The 20,238-nt window shown below is 40.1% G+C and overlaps 1 protein-coding gene across 5 annotated transcripts in view; it reads right to left on the bottom strand.

Annotated features, from left to right (window-relative positions):
• ASXL3 (ASXL transcriptional regulator 3) overlaps positions 1-20,238 on the bottom strand; it is a 103,346-nt gene that overhangs the window by 18,336 nt on the left and 64,772 nt on the right. For 4 of the 5 annotated variants that reach the window (XM_079982599.1, XM_079982600.1, XM_079982601.1 and 1 more), the window contains 3 exons: positions 9,629-9,746; positions 8,574-8,693; positions 5,726-5,889 (listed from right to left, as the gene is read on the bottom strand). In XM_079982599.1, coding sequence (XP_079838725.1) covers positions 5,726-5,889; positions 8,574-8,693; positions 9,629-9,746 — 402 coding nt within the window. Of the gene's footprint in view, positions 1-5,725; positions 5,890-6,947; positions 7,114-8,573; positions 8,694-9,628; positions 9,747-20,238 lie in introns of those variants that run through there. The other variant, XM_079982603.1, reaches the window with a different exon arrangement.

The raw sequence follows: 20,238 nt of genomic DNA, 5'->3' as shown, positions 1-20,238 counted from the left end.
TATGAAATAGCTCTACCACATTTTTGCGAAACAAACTATTTGCTTCACGTTACATCCCTTTTCTGCCTGTCTATTGTTTCATCTTGAGGATTCAAACAGGCAAGAAATTAAATTACCAAATTAAAAGAAAAGTGTTCTTAAGTGTCCAGATCAAAAAACAGTCCCATATAGCATGTGATCTAGAAAACCCAGAAAAGGTTATTATAATATGCTAACAGTTCAACTGAGCAACTTCCACAAAGATGAAGTTTTTCAATGGGGTGTAAGTGTAAGCTTTGGGGGCATCAATGTCCAAGCTGCTCTGTAATTGCTTGATGCCCAGGCACATTTCAAAATCATGCATTGGACTGGTTCATAAATTGTCTTGAATCCTGAAGGAGGACTGTGCAGGGCCATTAAGAAGGAGGTTTGATGGCATTCATAATGTTGTACTGATGAACCTTTAAGCTAGTTTTACATACCGAATGGGAAATGAGAAATGATTTTCCAAGTCAAATTAAAATCAAAAGCTGTTTTTCTTCACTGTATTAAACTGAGGATATATATCAAGTCAAGATTGCAAACGTACAAGCGTATGTCATGTACATTAAACACACCACATCTAATGTTCATCTTGCTTTGTGAGACACCTATATTGGTCACGGTACATTGGTGTGCCAATAGGAACCCTAGTACTTAATAGGGATGGAAATGCGAAAAAAGAGAAGGATAATAACTATGATACAGAAGGTAAGAGGAAAGTAGGAACGCTAGACTATACAAGTACAATAAGTTGGAACCAGAGGAAATGCATTAGTCTCTCTGAAATCAACAAGATTATCTTGCTCATTGATTTCAACGAGGCCTAAAACATGACTAATTACCGTAGATCAAACTCAAGTGTAAATGTACAGAAACTAGGTCAAGTACAACAAAAGAACATTTTCCTATAGGCATACAAATATAACTACTAAAATAAACATGGTACAAGGTATAAGCATGTACTACCAATCAACCAATCAAATATTGAGATTTGGCTGCTCATAGAAGCGTTATCTCATAGAATCATAGAGTTGGTAGGGACCTTGAGGATTGTCCAGTCTAACCCCCTGCAATGCAGGGATATGCAGCTGTCCCTTACAGGGATCAAACCTGCAACCACACTCTAACCAACTGAGCTCAAAGCCAGAAGATAGTGCTGATCATCTAGTTTTTGGATCAAGAGCTGTAGATTTAAAACTGGCTTCAGAAAGAAATTGAACAATAGAACCTAATTGTACCCTGGTAACCATCTTATGAGACGCGGGTGGCGCTGTGGGTTAAACCACAGAGCCTAGGACTTGCCAATCAGAAGGTCAGTGGTTCGAATCCCCATGATGCGGTGAGCTCCCGTTGCTCGGTCCCTGCTCCTGCCAACCTAGCAGTTCAAAAGCACATCAAAGTGCAAGTAGATAAATAGGTACCACTCTGGCGGGAAGGTAAACAGCGTTTCCATGCGCTGCTCTGGTTTGCCAGAAGCGGCTTAGTCATGCTGGCCACATGACCCAGAAGCTGTACACCAGCTCCCTCGGCCAATAAAGCGAGATGAGCGCCGCAACCCCAGAGTCTGTCACGACTGGACCTAATGGTCAGGGGTCCCTTTACCTTTACCTAACCATCTTATGCTATCTTAGGCAGGGTAAGAGCTGGTGTGCCAGTTGTTAACCATAGGTAGCAAGCTTATAAAATGTGCAGGACCATCAACAATGAGAACGTAAATAATAAAGATGGTGTTTTAAATCAACTTCAATAATAATAATAATAATAATTCATGGCTTTGAAAATATAGAAAGGCTAAAAATTCATCAATACTGTGGGCCAATTCACACACTGTGCACACCAACATGATGGTCAAGTGGAGGTACACCAAACTAGGCACCTGCTAAAATGGGTAGTTTGACTGCAGCAACACTGCTGTCTTGCAAGGCACAAAAGTGAGTGAAAATTAGAAAGTAACTTAGGTGAAATGAAAGCACAACCTTATGCTGAGTCAGACCACTGATCCATCTAGCCACACACCACCTGCGCTGACTCTCAGGTAGGTTATTTCCCAGCTCTTCCCACCCATGATCCCATTCACTCAGATCACCAGTAACTGAACCTGAGTTCTTCTGCATGCAAAGCATTGCGCTCTACCCCTCAGCTGTGATCCCTAGAAAAGCAATGGAGTTGTCATTCCCTCGCCCTACAGCTCACTGCAGCACATACTTAGTTGAACCTTAGCAGCAGGCACAGAATGCAAGCCATTCCCAAGGTACTTGGAAATGGAGAGTAAGTAACTAGATGTGCCTAAGAATATTTGCAGGTAATCACAAATACATCTTCCCATGAGGAACAAAAGAAGACTGGCTTACAAAACAGTTTCTTGAACATAATGACCTTATGCCAGTCACATAATGACCACAATCCAGAAAAGTGTTGGCAAAAAATTCATCATCTTAGTCAAAGCGAAGTTTACAGTATAGAACAGGCAGAGAGGACGGAGCTGCAACACCAAAATAAAAGAGCAGAACCCCTCTGGCACATTCTGGATTGCAGCTAGCACCTTAAACAATTTGTCATTATAGATGGTATTGGGATGATTTATTAAAATATCAGACATAAAAATGGCCTTTCAATATTACCTAGGCATAAAAGCACTTAAGAAGTCACTGTTCCATTCCCACCCGCCCCTTTTTAATGGAAGGTTGACTGCTTCTTGTAAAAAAAAATTAAAAAAATATAGGGATGGAAAATGTATCTTGGTTACTCATATTGATTTGTAGTCATGTGGAAGCCTAAGTGCTTTGGGAAACCTTGCCACTTGCCCATTACATTAAGGGAACTGATTTTATGGTACAGTAGAAAAAGACAAATTTAGTTAAAAAGCTCACAAGATTGGACTTTGTACCTTCTATTACAGTGAGGTCTAAAAATAAGCCACCCAAAGCTCTGCTGCACTGCTTGGGAAAGTGGATTCTATTGAGCAAAATGTAAGGGCAAGGAAGCCAAACCATTCAACCCCAAGGCGTTTCCTTGATCCTCCCTCTGTAGAGCTTGCTTAGCAGGTGAGCTTATCCAGATGTGCCTTTTGCTCAACATTGCCACCTGAGATGGCAAAGGCTTCAATATGTGGAGGGGGAAAGTCCCCCGCCCGTTCTCCATTGTTTACAATGCTGTAAGATAAACACTTTCACTTCTCCTGTTGCTCAGTTAGCTTCTATTATCGGAAAGACTCAACTGGCTTCCTGTAAGAGAATATCCCCAAACAGGTGTGACTCTGAGATCCACAATCTGAAGAAGTTCTGCACCTGGGTGGGACCTGGATGTCTGGGTTGAGACTGTTGGTGTTTTGAAGAAGAATGTGTAGCAGTCTGGGGTAGAGTTTTGCCCAATGGATGGAATCTAGACTTGATTCCATCATTAACAGTAAACTGGCTAGAGACTGAAAATGAGATCTGAATTCACTGCACAGGTGCTTTTCTGGAGCCTTTATATAGATTTGTTGGCCAGGAGGCAGAAAAACTATGTGAAAAGGGTGTATATAGGAAGAAATGTACTGCTGATGAAAACCCATGGTGTTACCCCATCAATAAGGTCACAGCTGTGTCTTGGAGCTACCCTTAGGAGATGATGATCAGACTAGGAGATTGCCTAGATGTGAATAGATCCTCATGCCTGTGCTTCTGGGGAAAGCCACTTGGTCTACCAGGATTTTAATAAAGATCCTGGAAGTGGAGGCGAGCCCAAGCAAAAGGGCTCAGAATTGTAGTTGTCCTTCCCCATAGCTGAAATGAGGGGGCCTGTAGTCCTTGGTCCGATGGGAAGTGTAAGTAAGGCTCCATCAGATCTATCAGCGTCAGATAATTCCAATTCCTAAAACAGATCACAGGACCTGAAGTTTTGGAGAATGCAGTCAATCCATTTAAGGACAAGTATGAAATAGGTGTCACCATTTTTTTTCTTTGAAACAGAAGAGAAAAGGCATAAATATCCCTCAAATATAGTAGAATACCAGTCAGATTGCCTGTATTTGAAACAAGTGTTGCATAGCTAAGTGAAATCCTGCAATGTTTTGAGTAAGGAGTTGCTGCTTCATTCTTGCACTGACAGAATGATCCTCTTAGCGCCATGCTGAATACAACAAAAATTACTGGTTCCTAAGAACTGGTAAGCAGGAGTTATTCCCTTTAGATGTTATAGCAGTAGCATAGGAGGCACTTTTCATAGTGTTGCTGTATCATTTGAAGGCCTTACATCATGTGGATGGGGCGAACTACACAAGTCCATACTAGACCTGAGCTGAAACATAGTTTAACCCATGTGACTATAGGCAAGGCAGGTCCAGGGCAGGGCTGCTCCCCATTACATTGCTCTGGGGAAGGGCTCACAGAAAGCATATAAAGGAAATCTGCCTAGACTTTGTTCAGCTGGTTGCAAAGCATCCCCTAGCTTGGTGTCTCCAAAAAATTTTACACATCACTTGGGAAGACAGGTGAACACATCACTTGGGAAGACAGGTAATGCCAGTGTACTGAAAGAAGCAAAGATCACCAGTATTGAAGCAATGATTCTTCAACATCAACTTCATTGGACTGGTCATTTTGTACAGATGCCTGATTATCGTCTTCCAAAGCAACTACTCTATTCCGAACATAAAAGTGGAAAGCGTAATTCTGATGGTCAACAAAAGATGTTTAAAGACTCTCTCAAGGCAAATCCCAAAAAATGCAGTATAAACACCGACAAGTGGGAAACACTGGCCTGCGAGCGTTCCAGTTGGAGAACAGTCTTTACCAAAGGTGTCATGGGCATTGAAGACGCTCGAACTCAGGACACAAGGGAGAAATGTGCTAAGAGGAAGGCATGCTAGGCAAACCCTCACCATGATCAATTCCCGCCCGGAAACCTATGTCCCCACTGTGGAAGGATGTGTGGATCCAGAAATGGCCTCCGCAGTCACTTACGGACTCACTTTTAAAACCGTGTTTATGGAAGACAATCTTACTCGGCTATGAGTGATCACCAAAGACAGAAGAAAGAAGCAGCTTGGTCATGGAAGCTCTGACTGCCTTGTTTCCAAAGCTCAGGATCTTCTCTGAGCTGTGCTCTGTGTGCTGGCTCAAGGGCTATACAGTTCCCTGCACCTTAAGAATTAGACTCTGTGGGCTTTACACACCCACATCTGACATGTAACTGGTTAGATATCCAAACAGCAAATAAATTATTTTGATTTTTGTAAAATTTGCTTAGCTGTTCAGCAAGAAGTTCTATATTATTAAGCATGTGAATGTTGACATGAAAGCTGAAAAACACAAACATTTTTCTCAGCCCTACTCATATGCTAAGTAGTCTTTAGATGCTACAACTCTGCTGGGGGATGAATCAATGGGAGGGAAGTGGTCCCTGCACCGCTGCTATAACTTCTATAAGGCACCACAGCCTGATTGAGATTTCATAGTTTGCTGTCATGGCTAACAGCCTTCGTTACACATTTTCTTCTGGAATGTGTCTAATCCTTTTTAAAAACACCTTTGCTAGTCCACTTCATGACTTCCTCTGACAGTGAATTCCATAAGTTAGTTATGCATGGTGTTGAGAAGCATTTACTTGTGCCAGTGAGTCTGAACAATATGCATCATGTTAAGCTATAGAAAAGCAGTAATTACAAAAGAATGCCCATGAAAGCAATTACTGTATGCTTTAAAAAAACAAAAACAACCCTTACCTGTCTATCTACTTCTGGAAGCAAAAGCAAGAGGTATTGTTGAAAATGCTGAGGTAAGGAAAGAAATGTGTGTTTGTTTATTAAAGCCCTCAGGTTAGTGTTCACAAGTATAGATCCTGGAGTTTCTATGTCAATATCCTCGGCTTTGGTCCATTTCAAGTGTCCTGGATTAAACACACAAAACAAATCAAATCTACCTTTACCACAAATTCAAGAACATTTTTAAAAATCAAAGCTTCTTTTATATTTGTTATAATACAGTAGTTTTCAATGTGGTGGAGAGGAGTGCAACCTTATCCCAAAAATCTTTTGCCTATACATCTCATTTCCTCTCTTGCATTTCTACAGCATCCATACTTCCTTGCATATTTTAAAGGTAATGCTTTCAAAGAAGGAACTAACTAAAGGGAATGAGCCAGTTTCCATTCTCATTATTTCATCAAACTCTTCTGCTAAAACTTCAATTGTTATGCAAAATTTCGTAGAAATGAACAAAAATAAATGTAGCTTTAAACAAAAATTGCTTGAGTGAATCTCCAACCTTGCTTTCATCATGGAACTTAAGGTGCCTTATTTGAGATTCCCAGATCTCCCACAGAGATGCTACCCAGACTCAGACATGCTCTGCTTCAGTCAGATGCCTGCATCATATGCCCTCAGACCATGTTCTTGGGTAATAGTAAGAGGGCCGAGAACTATGCACAGTCTGAACACATTGATTTACTCAACCACTGAATAGCCTACTCACATTCCCACCCCTTTTAAAAAAAATTATGACAGACACTACCCACATATTTTCAAATCTACCTTCTTTCTGCAGCTGTTCTGGCATGAATGGGGAACCTATGACCCTCCAGAGTTGCACTTCCAACTCCCATCAGTCCCAACTAGCATGGCCAAAAGTCAGGGTTGGTGGGACTTGTACATTTAGCAAGCTGTAGGTTCCCCATCCTTTATAAAGAGCTAGAACTTTGCTCCTTTTTAATTTTAAAATGAAAGCTGAAGATAAATTCTGCATAGAATTGGGCAAAATTGGGCATAGGTAGCTTGTGTGAGTGGGAAGTTGCTCATGTCAGCCACCTCTGCCCAAGTTTGGGTGATTCTCTCCTCCACTGTATTCCCCCATGGAGGATCTTATACTCTCTGGAAAAGTACTTAGGTGTATACAGGGATATATATATGAGGGGAGGAGAAAGATTGATTGCACAAGTGGCCTGCTTACCTGACTGCTAAATACAATCCAGAGCTTTCATAATGGAGATAGATCTCTAAGTTCAACTATTTTAGATGCTCAGCTTAGTTGGTCTTTAAAACATGCATCTAACTAGGTCTGAAATAACATTTTCACACACACACAAATATCCTTGCCTTCCAACTTAGACTTTATGAAGTTCCTAAGAATCAAAGAGGACACACAAAAGAATACTTGATTTTGCAGAGAATGCCTATTCAATAAATAACTTCACTTAAGCATTTACTGTTAGGAATAAGAAAGTGCACCGGAGCTTCTCAAACATCATTTCTTGTTACTATTTCAGCCAGCAGTAATATATTAATATTATAAAAATAATATCAAGACAGAATTAAAACCACAGCTAAACAGAGTTCTGTAAGATGTTCATGCCTTTTGAAGGAATTTATGCTGAAATGCTTCACATTTTAAACAACTGATCCAGAAGAAAAAAACAATGATGGAAAGATTTGATGCAATGATGCATCTCAACTACTGGAACAAAAAGACTATTTCTTCATCCATTTACAATCCCTTCTTAAAGATTCCAGTTCAAAGCAACCCACTTGAGCTAAACAATGAATCAGCTGCGCTCCAAATATTGATTATGGGTTATAAGGGCCTTTTTGTGGGACCCAAATGAATTGGGAGAACATTAAGTACTTTAATAAATGGTATTTTAAGAACATTTGATAATTCTTATCAGGGAAAACATGTATGCTTCAGAACACAGGTGTTATCTTGGGTATATAATTCAGAATGAACTTGCAAAAATAGGAAATTGATTTTTTTAAAGGATAAACAACCTCTTTATATGTCCATTTCTAACTCAGCCAAGATGGCCACTCGGTTAAATCATTACAAGTCAAAGGATTCAGTGGAGTACTAAATGTAGCCATCACTCTAAGAGGTGAGGTTTATTCAGTTACTCTTTTTCAGAAGACTAGATACTGAACTGCTTTTGTTTTGCAAACAAACAGACAAAGAAAGGAATAAATCCAAACACCTATTTCTTAAGAGAAACAGAATCATTCCCCCAAACAGAGCAAACTGCTTGCCTTTCCAAATGGTTTATTGAGACATGTGGTCACCTAGGATAAATATCTGCATATAACTGAGCAATAAGGAAAAAGGGGGAAAAACACTATCCAACATGGTGTTTAGATGTCCAACAACAGGCAATGAATAATATACTAGTTTATAAATAATGTGGTCCACCAAGGGAAATACATAATAATATATTATTCCGTACAGGAATAAGGGGGAAACGTAACAGGGGGTAATAATATTTCCCTGTTAGAAGAAGATGAAGCAAGAAACAGCTGGCTGCAAAATGGCCAATTTAGGACAGCTTGGGTCTGTCAGATTGAAAAGGTCAACAGCAGAAAGGCATGCTGGGGGAAAGGTCCCAATAAGAGGGAACTCCTGCAGAGTTCAGAGGGATGAAGGAACAGACGAGGAAGACACACATACAGTGAGAAAATCCAAAACATCAGAGACACAATATAAAACTTCCTCTAGTGAGTTTACAGAATGTGTATTATTTTCTATAACATAATGCAATGAAGTGACACTCCTCCCCTTCCCTCCCCCCGGACCTTTTAGAGACATACTCACCTAAACCAGATTTTTTTAATCTCTTTAAGTGCTGGCTCATTTGTTTTCCAGTTGGAGATTTTTGCCCATGTTTCATTTCTTTATCAGAACTGTCTGCTTCACCATTTTTAGATTCAGATCCTAAAAAAAAGAAAAGAAAGAAAGACATTACAATGTAGAGCAAAAACAAAGGTAGAATTTCTTTCCTGGGGAAAAAAAAATCAACACACCCCTAAGAATGACATCTTCATCTGCTACACTATTTAAAGGTAATGTTTTCTGCTTGACAATTTGATTCCCTGTCACCAGAACCGATGAAGCAAAAGCTCATAAATCCATTAAGTGGTGAAAACAAGTTTCTTGAATGTAGCAGTCAATAAAGATGTTTGCTAATCCATTACAAATAAGCCCTCTTCTGATAGCTGAGGGACGTCTTTCGAAATAATCATACTCCCATTATAGGGGGACAAAGAAATAAAAGGAAGAAAGGGAAGCCCCTCCCATTGTAAAGTTAATTTTCTCCCATGTCCAGGGAATCTACAACAAAAAGTGACACAGATATCTGTACAATCTATTCACAGCGAAGACTGTAGCAGCCAAAACTAAAGGTCAGGGTTGCACAGTGGTGATTAGGATGGTGCCAGAACACAAAATCTTATAAAAAAAAGGACAACTGATATTGCAAGACAGAACTAAGAGAGTAATTCATACTCTCACAGGAGCTGTGATGGTTATTTATTTTACCCCCTGATGGCACTGCATGCCAGTATGTAGTTCTCTCATTAGGAATCAGCATCCAAAAATGCTTCTTTGCATTCCTTTAAAGAAGCTGTTTGTAATGCTGGCTGATTTTATTTTATTACGTCTTTTTCTCCCTCCCTCCCCCTTAATAGACTGGAATTAAGTTCCTCCCTTGAATTAATAAAATTGGTCATAGGATAAGAATAAAAAATCCACTGTGTGAGAATGACATCATTATTTCCACCCATCCTAAATTTTGCACATTATAGCTCTCGCCCACAGGGAGGGCTCTTTTACTAGAAACGGGTGTCGCAGACAGTCCTTTAGCTATTTACCTGAGGGTGAATCAGACTGCTCATCAGACACCTTTAATGGTGTCAAAACAACACGAGGAACAGTCTTGTTTACCATCATTGACACTCCATTTCTTCTTTTCTGCTGCTGTCTCAATGCCTACAAAGGAAACAATAAAACAGAAAAAATATAACACAAAATGTTGTTTACAGGTGAATTACACAAAACATTTGCCAATTATTCAAATGAAACCCATAATATATTTATCTAGCTGCAAGTTTGCCAGGATTCATACTAGTTCCCCTTTATGTCATTTTCTTCAATATTTTATATACAAAAATGCTATATATTGTTATGTATCATATGCTACACTGTGAAATAAAAATGGAAAACAAGCTTTTGGCTTTAAAGATAAAGGAAGATGCACCTTAAAATCGTTTTCCAGAACAATTTTGACAACAAAGAAGCATACATAAACTGTTTGCTCTACCTTAGCAGCAGAAACATGAGAACCCATGGAATATGAGACTTAAGGCTTCCAAGTTAAAATAAATGTAAAATAAATATTTCAAACCCAGGCTAAAATGTGTGTCTGAACATCTCTTGCAGGTGCATCTTCTCCCGTATACTGCTCAGTCAATCAAGTTAACACAGTGTCATCAGTATGTACAGCATGTAAGGGCTACAGTATTGATGCACTCACTCAGCCGTGAGTAGTGCTGCACAAAATCACTGCACATGGCAGGAATCATTTATTTCTGCGAAGGGAATCGGTCCTAATCTTGGAAAACCTTGCAACACTTGGCTTCTGTCTGCTTGACTTTGGGCATTAACCTTCAGAACACGAACATGATGGTGTTCTGGCAAATCTGGGAGAAAATGATACAAGAATAAATATCTACAAATGGGAGGGGTTTTTTCCTGTGTGTTTTATAACTGGATCAGCTACGGGGATGATAATGCAATACAAAACACGAGCAGAAACAGAATAGCTGCCAGGATATTTTGTACAGTAAACGAGCCCAGACAGGAAGGTCAGGAAATATATTAATGTAAGAATTCGCCCATTAAAGAATTTACAAGCACAGATATGTGAGCCGTGCAAGTTAGAACAGATCAGCTTGCTGCTAATACCTGCTTAAAATCTTCATTTTACACTCTCATCTTTGATTTGTGTGTGGGTTTAAGAGAAAACCCTACGCTTCACCAGCGGAGGTCATGCCTAGTATGAATTAATATCCTTTGTTTCCTTATGAGCACTAATGACTTGTGAGGTTAATTTTGTAATTGCAATACAGCTGTAGTCTGCTTAGACGATAATGCTTTGCACACAACACTTCAAAAGACAAAAGAATTAAAAACAATTACTTCCTATTCCATTGAAAAATACTCTGCAGCACAAGCTCAGTTACAATGAAAAAAACAGGTGGGATTATTTTATGCATATTTCAGTTACGGTATTTAGAGGCACATGGGCAATGTACAATAAAGAAGAGTTGTTTTAAAAAAGAAGCCACTGTCAACCTTTTTGACTATATTCAAAGAATGGTATGGTTTCTCTTAACTGCAAGGAAATGTAAACATTCAATGAATAGAAGCTACCACTAATTAGTGAAAGGAAAGGCTACATTTAATATTTATTTTTCATCAGTTTAGAAGCCTGAAATATATTATATTCCTCTTAAACTGACCTAACCCTGCATCAAATGTGAATGTTCAAATCCCATCAGTATTGTGGCAGACCCTGATTTAAAAGACATATTGACATTGATTGCAGCTGAGCACTGTCAGCTCCAGTTGCCTGTGGTTGTTATTGCTAAAAGAAAAATCATAGTGTTTTCTCCCTGAAATGCAGAATATCTACAAGTTTTAGATACAAACTGAAAGGAAAGGCCATTTTTAACTTTCTTCTTCGTTAGGGCCACATCCACACCAGGCATTTGAAGCTGTACCAGAGCTCCCCGGCCCCCGGTCCCTACTGCACAAATACAAAAATATTGGGAACTGTAGTTTGTTAAGGGTTCTGAGAATTCTTAGGTGTCCTCTATTCCCTTCACAAAGTGACAATTCCCAAAGTGGATTAACAATCAATTCCTCTTCACAGGGAACTCTAATAACTGCAGTTCCATGAAGGAAATCGGGGGCTCCTAACAACTCTCAGGCCCCTTACCAAACCACAGTTCCTGGGATTAGTGATGGGAGTGATGCTATTTAACTTATTTATACTGCAGTTCCATGTGCTACTATCACTAACAGATTACACTCACAAACAATACCGGTCCATCCCAGGTCCTTATTAACGATTCAGATCATGGAAGAAACAAACAACAGTTTCCTGGACATAAAGGTGATGATTACTGGGTGTCAGAAAATACTTTCCAACCTAACTTCAACCATGTAAAATATCAAGTATTATGTCCGTAGAAAATACTGTCCTGACATCTGGATTTGAAAAACAAGACAGTCCTTCCATTTTACTTGGTATTTACTATATCAAAGCAGCATGTACATAAAATGAAAATGCATACACTTCCATTTGGGACATAAACGACAGAATAAAAATAGCCAAATCTCAATTCATGTAGCGCTTCATTATATTAAGCAATAGCAGCCTGCATTTGCTATTTATGTGCTGGGACAAGATCCATAGACATCAAGTCACAAGCTGGTCTCCGACCGTAATTCATAGACATCAAGTCTACATGCAGAATTTTTTATGCAGTATAGATCACTCCCACACACACACCAAGAAAACCCACTACCATTTGCCATAGAAACTCTGTCCCACCAGAAAACGAGGCTTTGGCCCTATGCACACTTCACTCAAATTCAGGGCATACTTGAGTACAGACTCAAGCACAGCTGCACTTTTAACCCCTCCATATCAAGTCTTTTAGCAACCATGTGTTGAACAGAATACAAAAGCCAATTTGTGGATTCTTCACATGTAGGCGGTTCTGCACAATCAGCAAACCCATAAAACCAGGTGTCCCTGCAAGGAGCTCCTGTGCTGACCTCTCTGTACAAACATTCATGTGCTATGTGCAGTTAAAAGAAGAAGACCTGACATCAGGGGTGGGGCTAAAACCATGCCCACTGCAGCCTATAGTTGAGTATTCCCTAGATGTATGTAGAATGTAAAAAGGTAAAGGTAAGGGACCCCTGACCATTAGGTCCAGTCGTGGCCGACTCTGGGGTTGCGGCGCTCATCTCGCTTTATTGGCCGAGGGAGCCAGCGTACAGCTTCTGGGTCATGTGGCCAGCATGACTAAGCCACTTCTGGCGAACCAGAGCAGCGCACAGAAATGCCGTTTTACCTTCCCGATCTCTTGCATCACACAAATGTACCTATTTATCTACTTGCACTTTGGTGTGCTTTTGAACTGCTAGGTTGGCAGGAGCAGGAACCGAGCAACGGAAGCTCACCCCATCACGGGGGTTCGAACTGCCGACCTTCTGATCAGCAAGTCCCAGGCTCTGTGGTTTAACCCACAGTGCCACCCGAGTCCCTATTCAAGTGTTCTAAAAGCCCTAATGCAATGAGGGAGTGAAAGGAAAGGCGGGTTAGATCTGCCACTCATTGCTGTCTCCATTACCTTCCACAGACTTGAGAAGTAAAGTCTGAAACAGGGAGCCTGCTCTCTACTCAAATTGACCCCTTGCTGCAGAAGTTATCTTTCCAACTTGTGGAGGATGGTGCTAGCGCATGCACACCCTCGCTCTCTTGCATCACACAAATGATTTTAAATGCCTGGACACAGCTACTATCATTCCTACACAACCCAAATTAAAACTAGTATCTTGATTCATCATCACCAATTTATTCCACATTCTGAAGGTCGACTTAGCAACATCAATTCAAGTCTGAAAACCATTAATTCCCACTCCTCCCTTAAAACTTTCTGTAACATGTTTCATGCAACAAAGAATCAAAGTGCTAAGCATAAAAGCTGAATATGTCTGCAAGGCTACAACCATTTTATTTAACACAGAGTAATAAAACATGCTGACCTACAAAATTACTAAAGCATCTGTATCCTTGACTACATTTCATAAAATCCTCCCACACACAAAGCTCAAATCCCAAGAAAATAAGATGAATTTGTTTATATTAACCTGTATTAGATTCAGGAGCCATTGGCTGATATAGGAAAACGGAAAATCTCAGGGGTGATGCACATTCTGGGCAAGACACGCTCAATAGCAACTCAGGGGCTGCAGGTTCAAGTTGTTATTTCTATCATAAATCTGCTATGTAGCCTTTAAAAATCAGTTTACTCATGGCATTATATACCCTAACTTTCATTCCTCAAGTAATCTTGCTATGGTTGAAGCTACAGTTTGAGAACTGGTACTGATAATGCCAGGGTTGCAGGTTCGATGGGACAGCTGCATATTCCTGCATTCCGGGGGGTTGGACTAGAATCAGGAGTGGCCAACTTCCAAGAGACTGCAATCCACTCACAGAGTTAAAAGCTGGCAGTGATCTACCCCCTTTGGTTCAGGTCATTTTACGGGTGCAGGGCAAAATGCTGAGTTTGTTTTGAGGGAGCCAAAGTTTTTTAGCTTCTTTGGAGGGAGCCACTGATCTACCGGTGATCTACCACAGACCTCCAGTGATCTACACAGTGATCACGATCTACCTGTTGGACATGCCCAGACTAGATGATTTAACTAGACTTAACAATCCAGGGGTCCTTTCCTTTTTCTTTACTATTAATGTTGTGGCACAGGAACTTCTTCAGCACTGCTTGTTGTTGCAGTAGAAAAGCAATGCTGTTGCACTCAGGTCCTACTTATGGGCTTTCCATAGTAACTGGCTGGACAGTGTGAGAACAGGATGTTGAACTAGGTGTACTTTTGGAAAGATCCAGGAGGGCTCTTCTTGTGTTCTTGTATCATATAATGTCAAAGGCCATAGACCAAATGGGAAGAACCCATTCTATAACTTCTCCACGCACCAGCATTATTCCTGCTAGAAACTGAGACAACAACGCCATAGGGAAGAGCCACAACATGAACCTAGCCCAGCATATGTGATCCAGGGCTTCTGATGGTACCAATATGACATGGGAAAGAGCAGGTATGTTCCCTGGGCCATAGGTGTCTCATGCCCTGGATTCTAAGAACCATTCTACACATACTGTAGACTGGAGTGGTGGGATTCTAGACTGTTGTGGTAGAATTCTGGACTGCACCATTTCAGACTGAAGGTTGGGTCGGGGGGGACGTCACACTTTTAACAAAGAGGACGTTTTAAAACTTCCAATGCAGTTCCTGGGGTTAGGAGAAATTCTCTAGAGGCAGGCAGAAGCACAACATAATTAAAAAGGAAGAGTTTAGTATCGGCCTCTCTTGATGTGCTAGTTTAATATATGTTGGGAGCATGCTATATTGTGACATGCCCCTCCAGTTGCAGTTTCAAATATTACAGTTGAGAATTATATAATCTCTATCTTCTTTTTAAATTATTTGTAATGTACAGAATGATTCTAAGTTATTTAATGCCGGGATTGGAAATGTGGTGCCCCTGGGTGCCAGTACCTCCTAGCCTTTAAAGGTCTAGGTCAGTACTCTTCAACCATTTCAGACCAGGTATGCATATTTAACCCAAACAGGCGTCTGGGCCCCCATTTCTTTTATTTTCTTTACCTTCTGTTTGTATGGTTGCAGTGCTTCTGTTGTGATCTACCTTGCACCAAGCCACCATACGAAGGCTGATAATCTAAGCAACTATTCCCTCCAAAATGCACATCACAGTCACACCTTGGGTTGAAGTAGCTTCAGGTTGAGCATTTTCAGGTTGCGCTCCGCGGCGACCCGGAAGTAATGGAACACACTAATTCCGGGTTTCGCCACTTGCGCAGACGCTCAAAATGACATCATGCATAGAAGCAGCGAATCGCGACCCGCGCACACGCAGACGCAGGTTGCATTCTGCTCTGGATACGAACGGGGCTCCGGAATGAATCCCATTTGCATCCAGAGGTACCACTGTACATAACAAACTCTTTACTCTTCCTGCTCAGTTCCTTGTGGCACAGACTCAGCCTCTCTACATTGCACATGGCCTACATGGCACTAGATGCCAGGATTGACACCCATCATCCTATATATTTGGAGCACAGTAGAGGTGCAAAGAGCTTCTTTCTGTGAGTAAGCGCAGTGGTGGCTGAGGTTGGTGCCTTCCTTTTCCATTGAGGAGGGAGTGATAGGGGGCTTCTCCACACCATATCCTAGTCCTCTCTCCCTCTGCTCTTTCTGATGTGGCAGTCATTTTATGTTAGGCCATGCTCTCATGGCAGCCATTTTGTGGCTGGCACCATGGCACTTTCTCAAAACTCCGAAGTGCAATCCCTGATTTAATGCATAGATTTATCTCAACATGTTCCCAAAGGCTCTACCAACAAGTGACCCAAAGTTTACAAACACTGCCAGTCCTACATTTTAACCAATTTGTATTAACTATAACTGGCTACTCTGTAAAACATGTACAATCACAATTGTGAAGGAATATATAAATATCCAAAAGTTTAAGCTGCACTTTCTTTCTTTCTTTCTTATTTCTTTTTTTACAAGAGAAAAAACTGATCATATGTTCACAGCTACAAAATCCCTCATATCTTAATAAAAATGACTTATTGGTAGCTTTCCAACAGTGCAAAGAAAATGCAAGCATAAGCTTGGATGTGCAATTTAAGTAGTCATACCAACTTTCACATCAAGGGAGGCAAAGTATATCAACTTCTTCATATTTTCTTTTTTCTTTTAAAAGAACAAGCATTCATTTTTTTAGGGGGGGGGGTGTTAGTATGAAGCTGTTAATGTGGTCCATTGAAAAATGTCCTGTGGGGAAATATTATCTCTTCCACCACAGCACAAAAGCAAACTAACTAACTAGGAAGCAGATTGCACCCTGCTGCTTTTAATGGCACTGCTGTTTGTTATTTCAACAGTAAAACAAGTTTAGAATCAAAACAGCATTTTTCTGAATCCAACGCCATCAAGCAAGCAGTGCAGAACACCAGAGAACTACCATCTAGTTTCTCTTTAACATGTGTGCTGAACCAAAGTTCAGTAAACAGGCTGGGTAGCACATTTTCTGGTAAGGAGAAATGAGTGAACAATATTTACCCTAGACATATTGCTAGGATGGCAGTTTTGTACAAATCCCTTTTGCCTATTGAACACATTCTCAATTCAGACATTACACCAATCAGATGTTTTACATTAACCAATCAGAGAACCAAATATGTTTCCAAACATATAGAAAACCCATTGTTTACATTGGCTTGTGGGCTTTCATTTTTCTATCTGCCCAGACTCCTATTTCTATGGTGCAGCAGCCTAGAGCATGGGTAGGCAAACTATGGCCTGAGGCCCGGATCTGGCCCAATCGCCTTCTCAATCCGGCCTGCGGACAGTCCGGGAATCAGCGTGTTTTTACATGAGTAGAATGTGTCCTTTTATTTAAAATGCATCTCTGGGTTATTTGTGGGGCATAGGAATTCGTTCATCCCCCCCACAAAAAATATATAGTCCAGCCCCCCACAAGGTCTGAGGGACAGTGAACCAGCCCCCTGCTGAAAATGTTTGCTGACCCCTGCTCTAGAGGCTGACCAACAGCAACTATGGTTTGTAATACAAAAACACTACTTGGCAAAAATCATGGTTTTTAAACTCACTTCAAATATTGGCTTCCCACATGCAATACCATGGTAAGTTTTCAAAATAGAAAGCAAACTTACAGAGATTATGGCTAGTTAATTTTGTGTTCACCTGCCACAAAATGTAACATATCTGTAGATTTGGCAAGAGGCTGAAGCTGTTATGGAGCAGCTCTGTGTCTTTCCAGTTTGATTCAATATTTGGGACCAAATTTGATTTATTAAAAATGATGTTCTGCCCTGACCCCATTTACTATAATGGTGAATCTAAAAACAGCTATACCTCGTTGAGTCACCAACAGAAAAAGGTTTGTCTGTATTTTGTGTAATATAATTTGGATTTTAGCGTTGTTTGTATAGAAGAGAATAGAAAGGTTTGTATCAACTTCAATCAATTTTATTTGAATACTTGAATATTTATTCCAATACTTTTACATATTTAATGTACCTCATTGGTTCAGCAACAAGGCTAGGGTCTTTGGGTTTATGAATGAGGAAAATTGTTGGGAGTTATTAGGTATATTTTTGCAGATGTATAACTAAAAAAGTGAATAATGTGAAACAGATAAATACTGGAAATCCATATTATTTATCAAAGAAGCAAGTTTTGTATAACAGTAAGCTCCTGTGAAAAGTTATATTAACAGAGAAGCAAGTTTTGTAACATAAAAAGCTCCTGTAAAAAAAAACAAGATTTTTGTTGTTGTTGGAACAAATCTCATTGCAGTAATTTATAATCCATGGCCTGCATGGGTTGTTTTCATTTTTCACAAACAAAGAGGTGGGCAGAAACACTTGTGCAAACCTTTAGTTGTCATAACTGACAGCTTTTGTGTTGGGCAGAAGCATCCCTAGCCAGGAGCTAAGGGGGCTAAAGCCCTGGATATGTTTTTTCAAAGGCCTCAGAGCTTTGCTATGGCCTGAGCAGCTGCTTTTCCAAAATGGTGGGTAACAATCCATGGCATCTCAAGGTATGCCTCAAGGTGTGTGTGGGCTGTCTCTGAAACCCTGCCACTGAATATATACAATGGGTTGGTTAGATGGACCAATGGTCTGAATCAATATAATTAATGGTCAGTTAGATGAACTAATGGTCAAACTCTCATTCTGTGAGAGAACTGGGTAGAAGAAGGCTCCTCTGAGCCAAGAGAGTCAATGGCCTCAAAGAATGCAGCTGGGTCCAAGGAAGGAACTCAATGAATCAGCCTAAGCCCTAATCCAAAGCAAAATGAAAGGCAAGGAGAGATATCTATAACCCAACCACAAAAACCAAGCAAACTACAAACAAGTTAGAAAATCACATGTATAAATGAGGGCACAACTGAAATACATCAAATTTTATAACCACAGGTATTTTAAAATCAAATACCCAATGCACAAACAACAGGCAAAGAGAAAATACTTCTACATGACAAACCCACAATGTACAACAAATACCAAATGCATTTCAACCAAACATTGGTCTACTTGATGAAATGCCACCAAAAGCTGAAATACAAACAAAAGTCTGTGACGACTCCACAAATCAGGACTGCCACCTTCCCTAAGTCCCACCTATAACCCTCCAGGTGTTGTTAGACTCCAAACTCCCTTCAGCCCCAGCCAGAATGCCTAATGGTCAGGGATAATAGGAGTTGGAGTCCAACAACAGCTGGAGGGCCACCAGTTCCCCATTCCTACACATCTACAAAGTAGATTAGGTTGAGAGACAGTGGTCAACTCCAAACTACCGAGTCAGCTTCATGGATGGGAAGGGACTTGAACCAAGGCAAAAGTCCACTCTCTGTGTACTAGCTGCACTGTTTCATACTTCAGTGTGAAGTATGGATAAGTCTATTTCTGGTCTGATTCAGTTTTGCAAGTGCTTTTTCATAATGTCATTCTGTCCTGTTTCTACACTACCGTAACCTGTGATTTACTTATTTTTTAAATCCATATGATTTTTTTATTTGAATATGTAGTCAAATACATATTTTATCACAAAATATGCATTTAAATGAATATTTTTACATCAATACACACACCTACAAACATATATATTGCCTAACATATGCATTTTTGTATGTATTTTGAGACAAGAACTATATCAGACAAGCGCTAAATGCTAAAGACATGTTCTGACCTGTGTATTCGTCTGACAGGTGGAAATTAGATCAGCTTGCTCAAAAATATGGCCCAAGCAAAATTTTCCTACATTACTACTTTGAAGATAACTACTAGAAAGCAGGAGCTTGTGAAGGAAACTACCAGTAAAGAGGTGGATCAAGTCTAAATCACCTTGTCTCCTGTTAGTTTCACCCCAATCTAACACTTTTTAAAAAGCGAACATAAATATCACTAGTGTGAACACCTGGAATAGTTTGCCTTTGTTTACCATACAGAGTGGAAAAGGTTTCTGATTCCTTCAAAGTTATTATACTGCAAGGAATCCATATGTTAAAGTCAAAAGAAGAAAAGAAAATGCAGCCAGCTCCACATTGCTTCTGGCACTCTACAATGTAAGCAGTTTATTCCCAGAACATGTTAAAGGTTCAGCTCCTGTTATTGCAGAACAGATCCAGTAAGTTAATATTGGGTGGTGAGTGTCACATACAATTGCTTAACATCTCTGTGTATTCAGAGGCACTGTAGGCTATTTGTAGTGGAATGGAAGCACATTATACCCCCATAAAAGCAATAGAAAGTCTGGAGAGAGGATATACAGTAGGAGAACCAACTCCCAACAGCAATTTTCTGAACAAAAATTGCTGCTTAAAGTTCATTCACCTATCAGATAGGATTTACAGTTTTGCATTAAATCAAATCCAGCTGCCTGCATCTGGTAGTAATGAATACCTGTAGCACAAGAGGAAAAGGGTGGGGAACGAGGGAACCTCCTTAGGCCAAAACACAACACATTGACTTAAGCATTCAATATTTGTGTGTACGGGGAAAGGATTATTTCCTGAGATCTGTAATAATCATCATTTCAGACAACCAAAATC

Source organism: Podarcis cretensis, assembly GCF_951804945.1.
Source record: "Podarcis cretensis genome assembly, chromosome: 7".
NCBI lineage: Eukaryota > Metazoa > Chordata > Lepidosauria > Squamata > Lacertidae > Podarcis > Podarcis cretensis.
The sequence above is the reverse complement of the archived record's forward strand: the minus strand, read 5'-3'. Positions and strand labels throughout refer to the sequence as shown.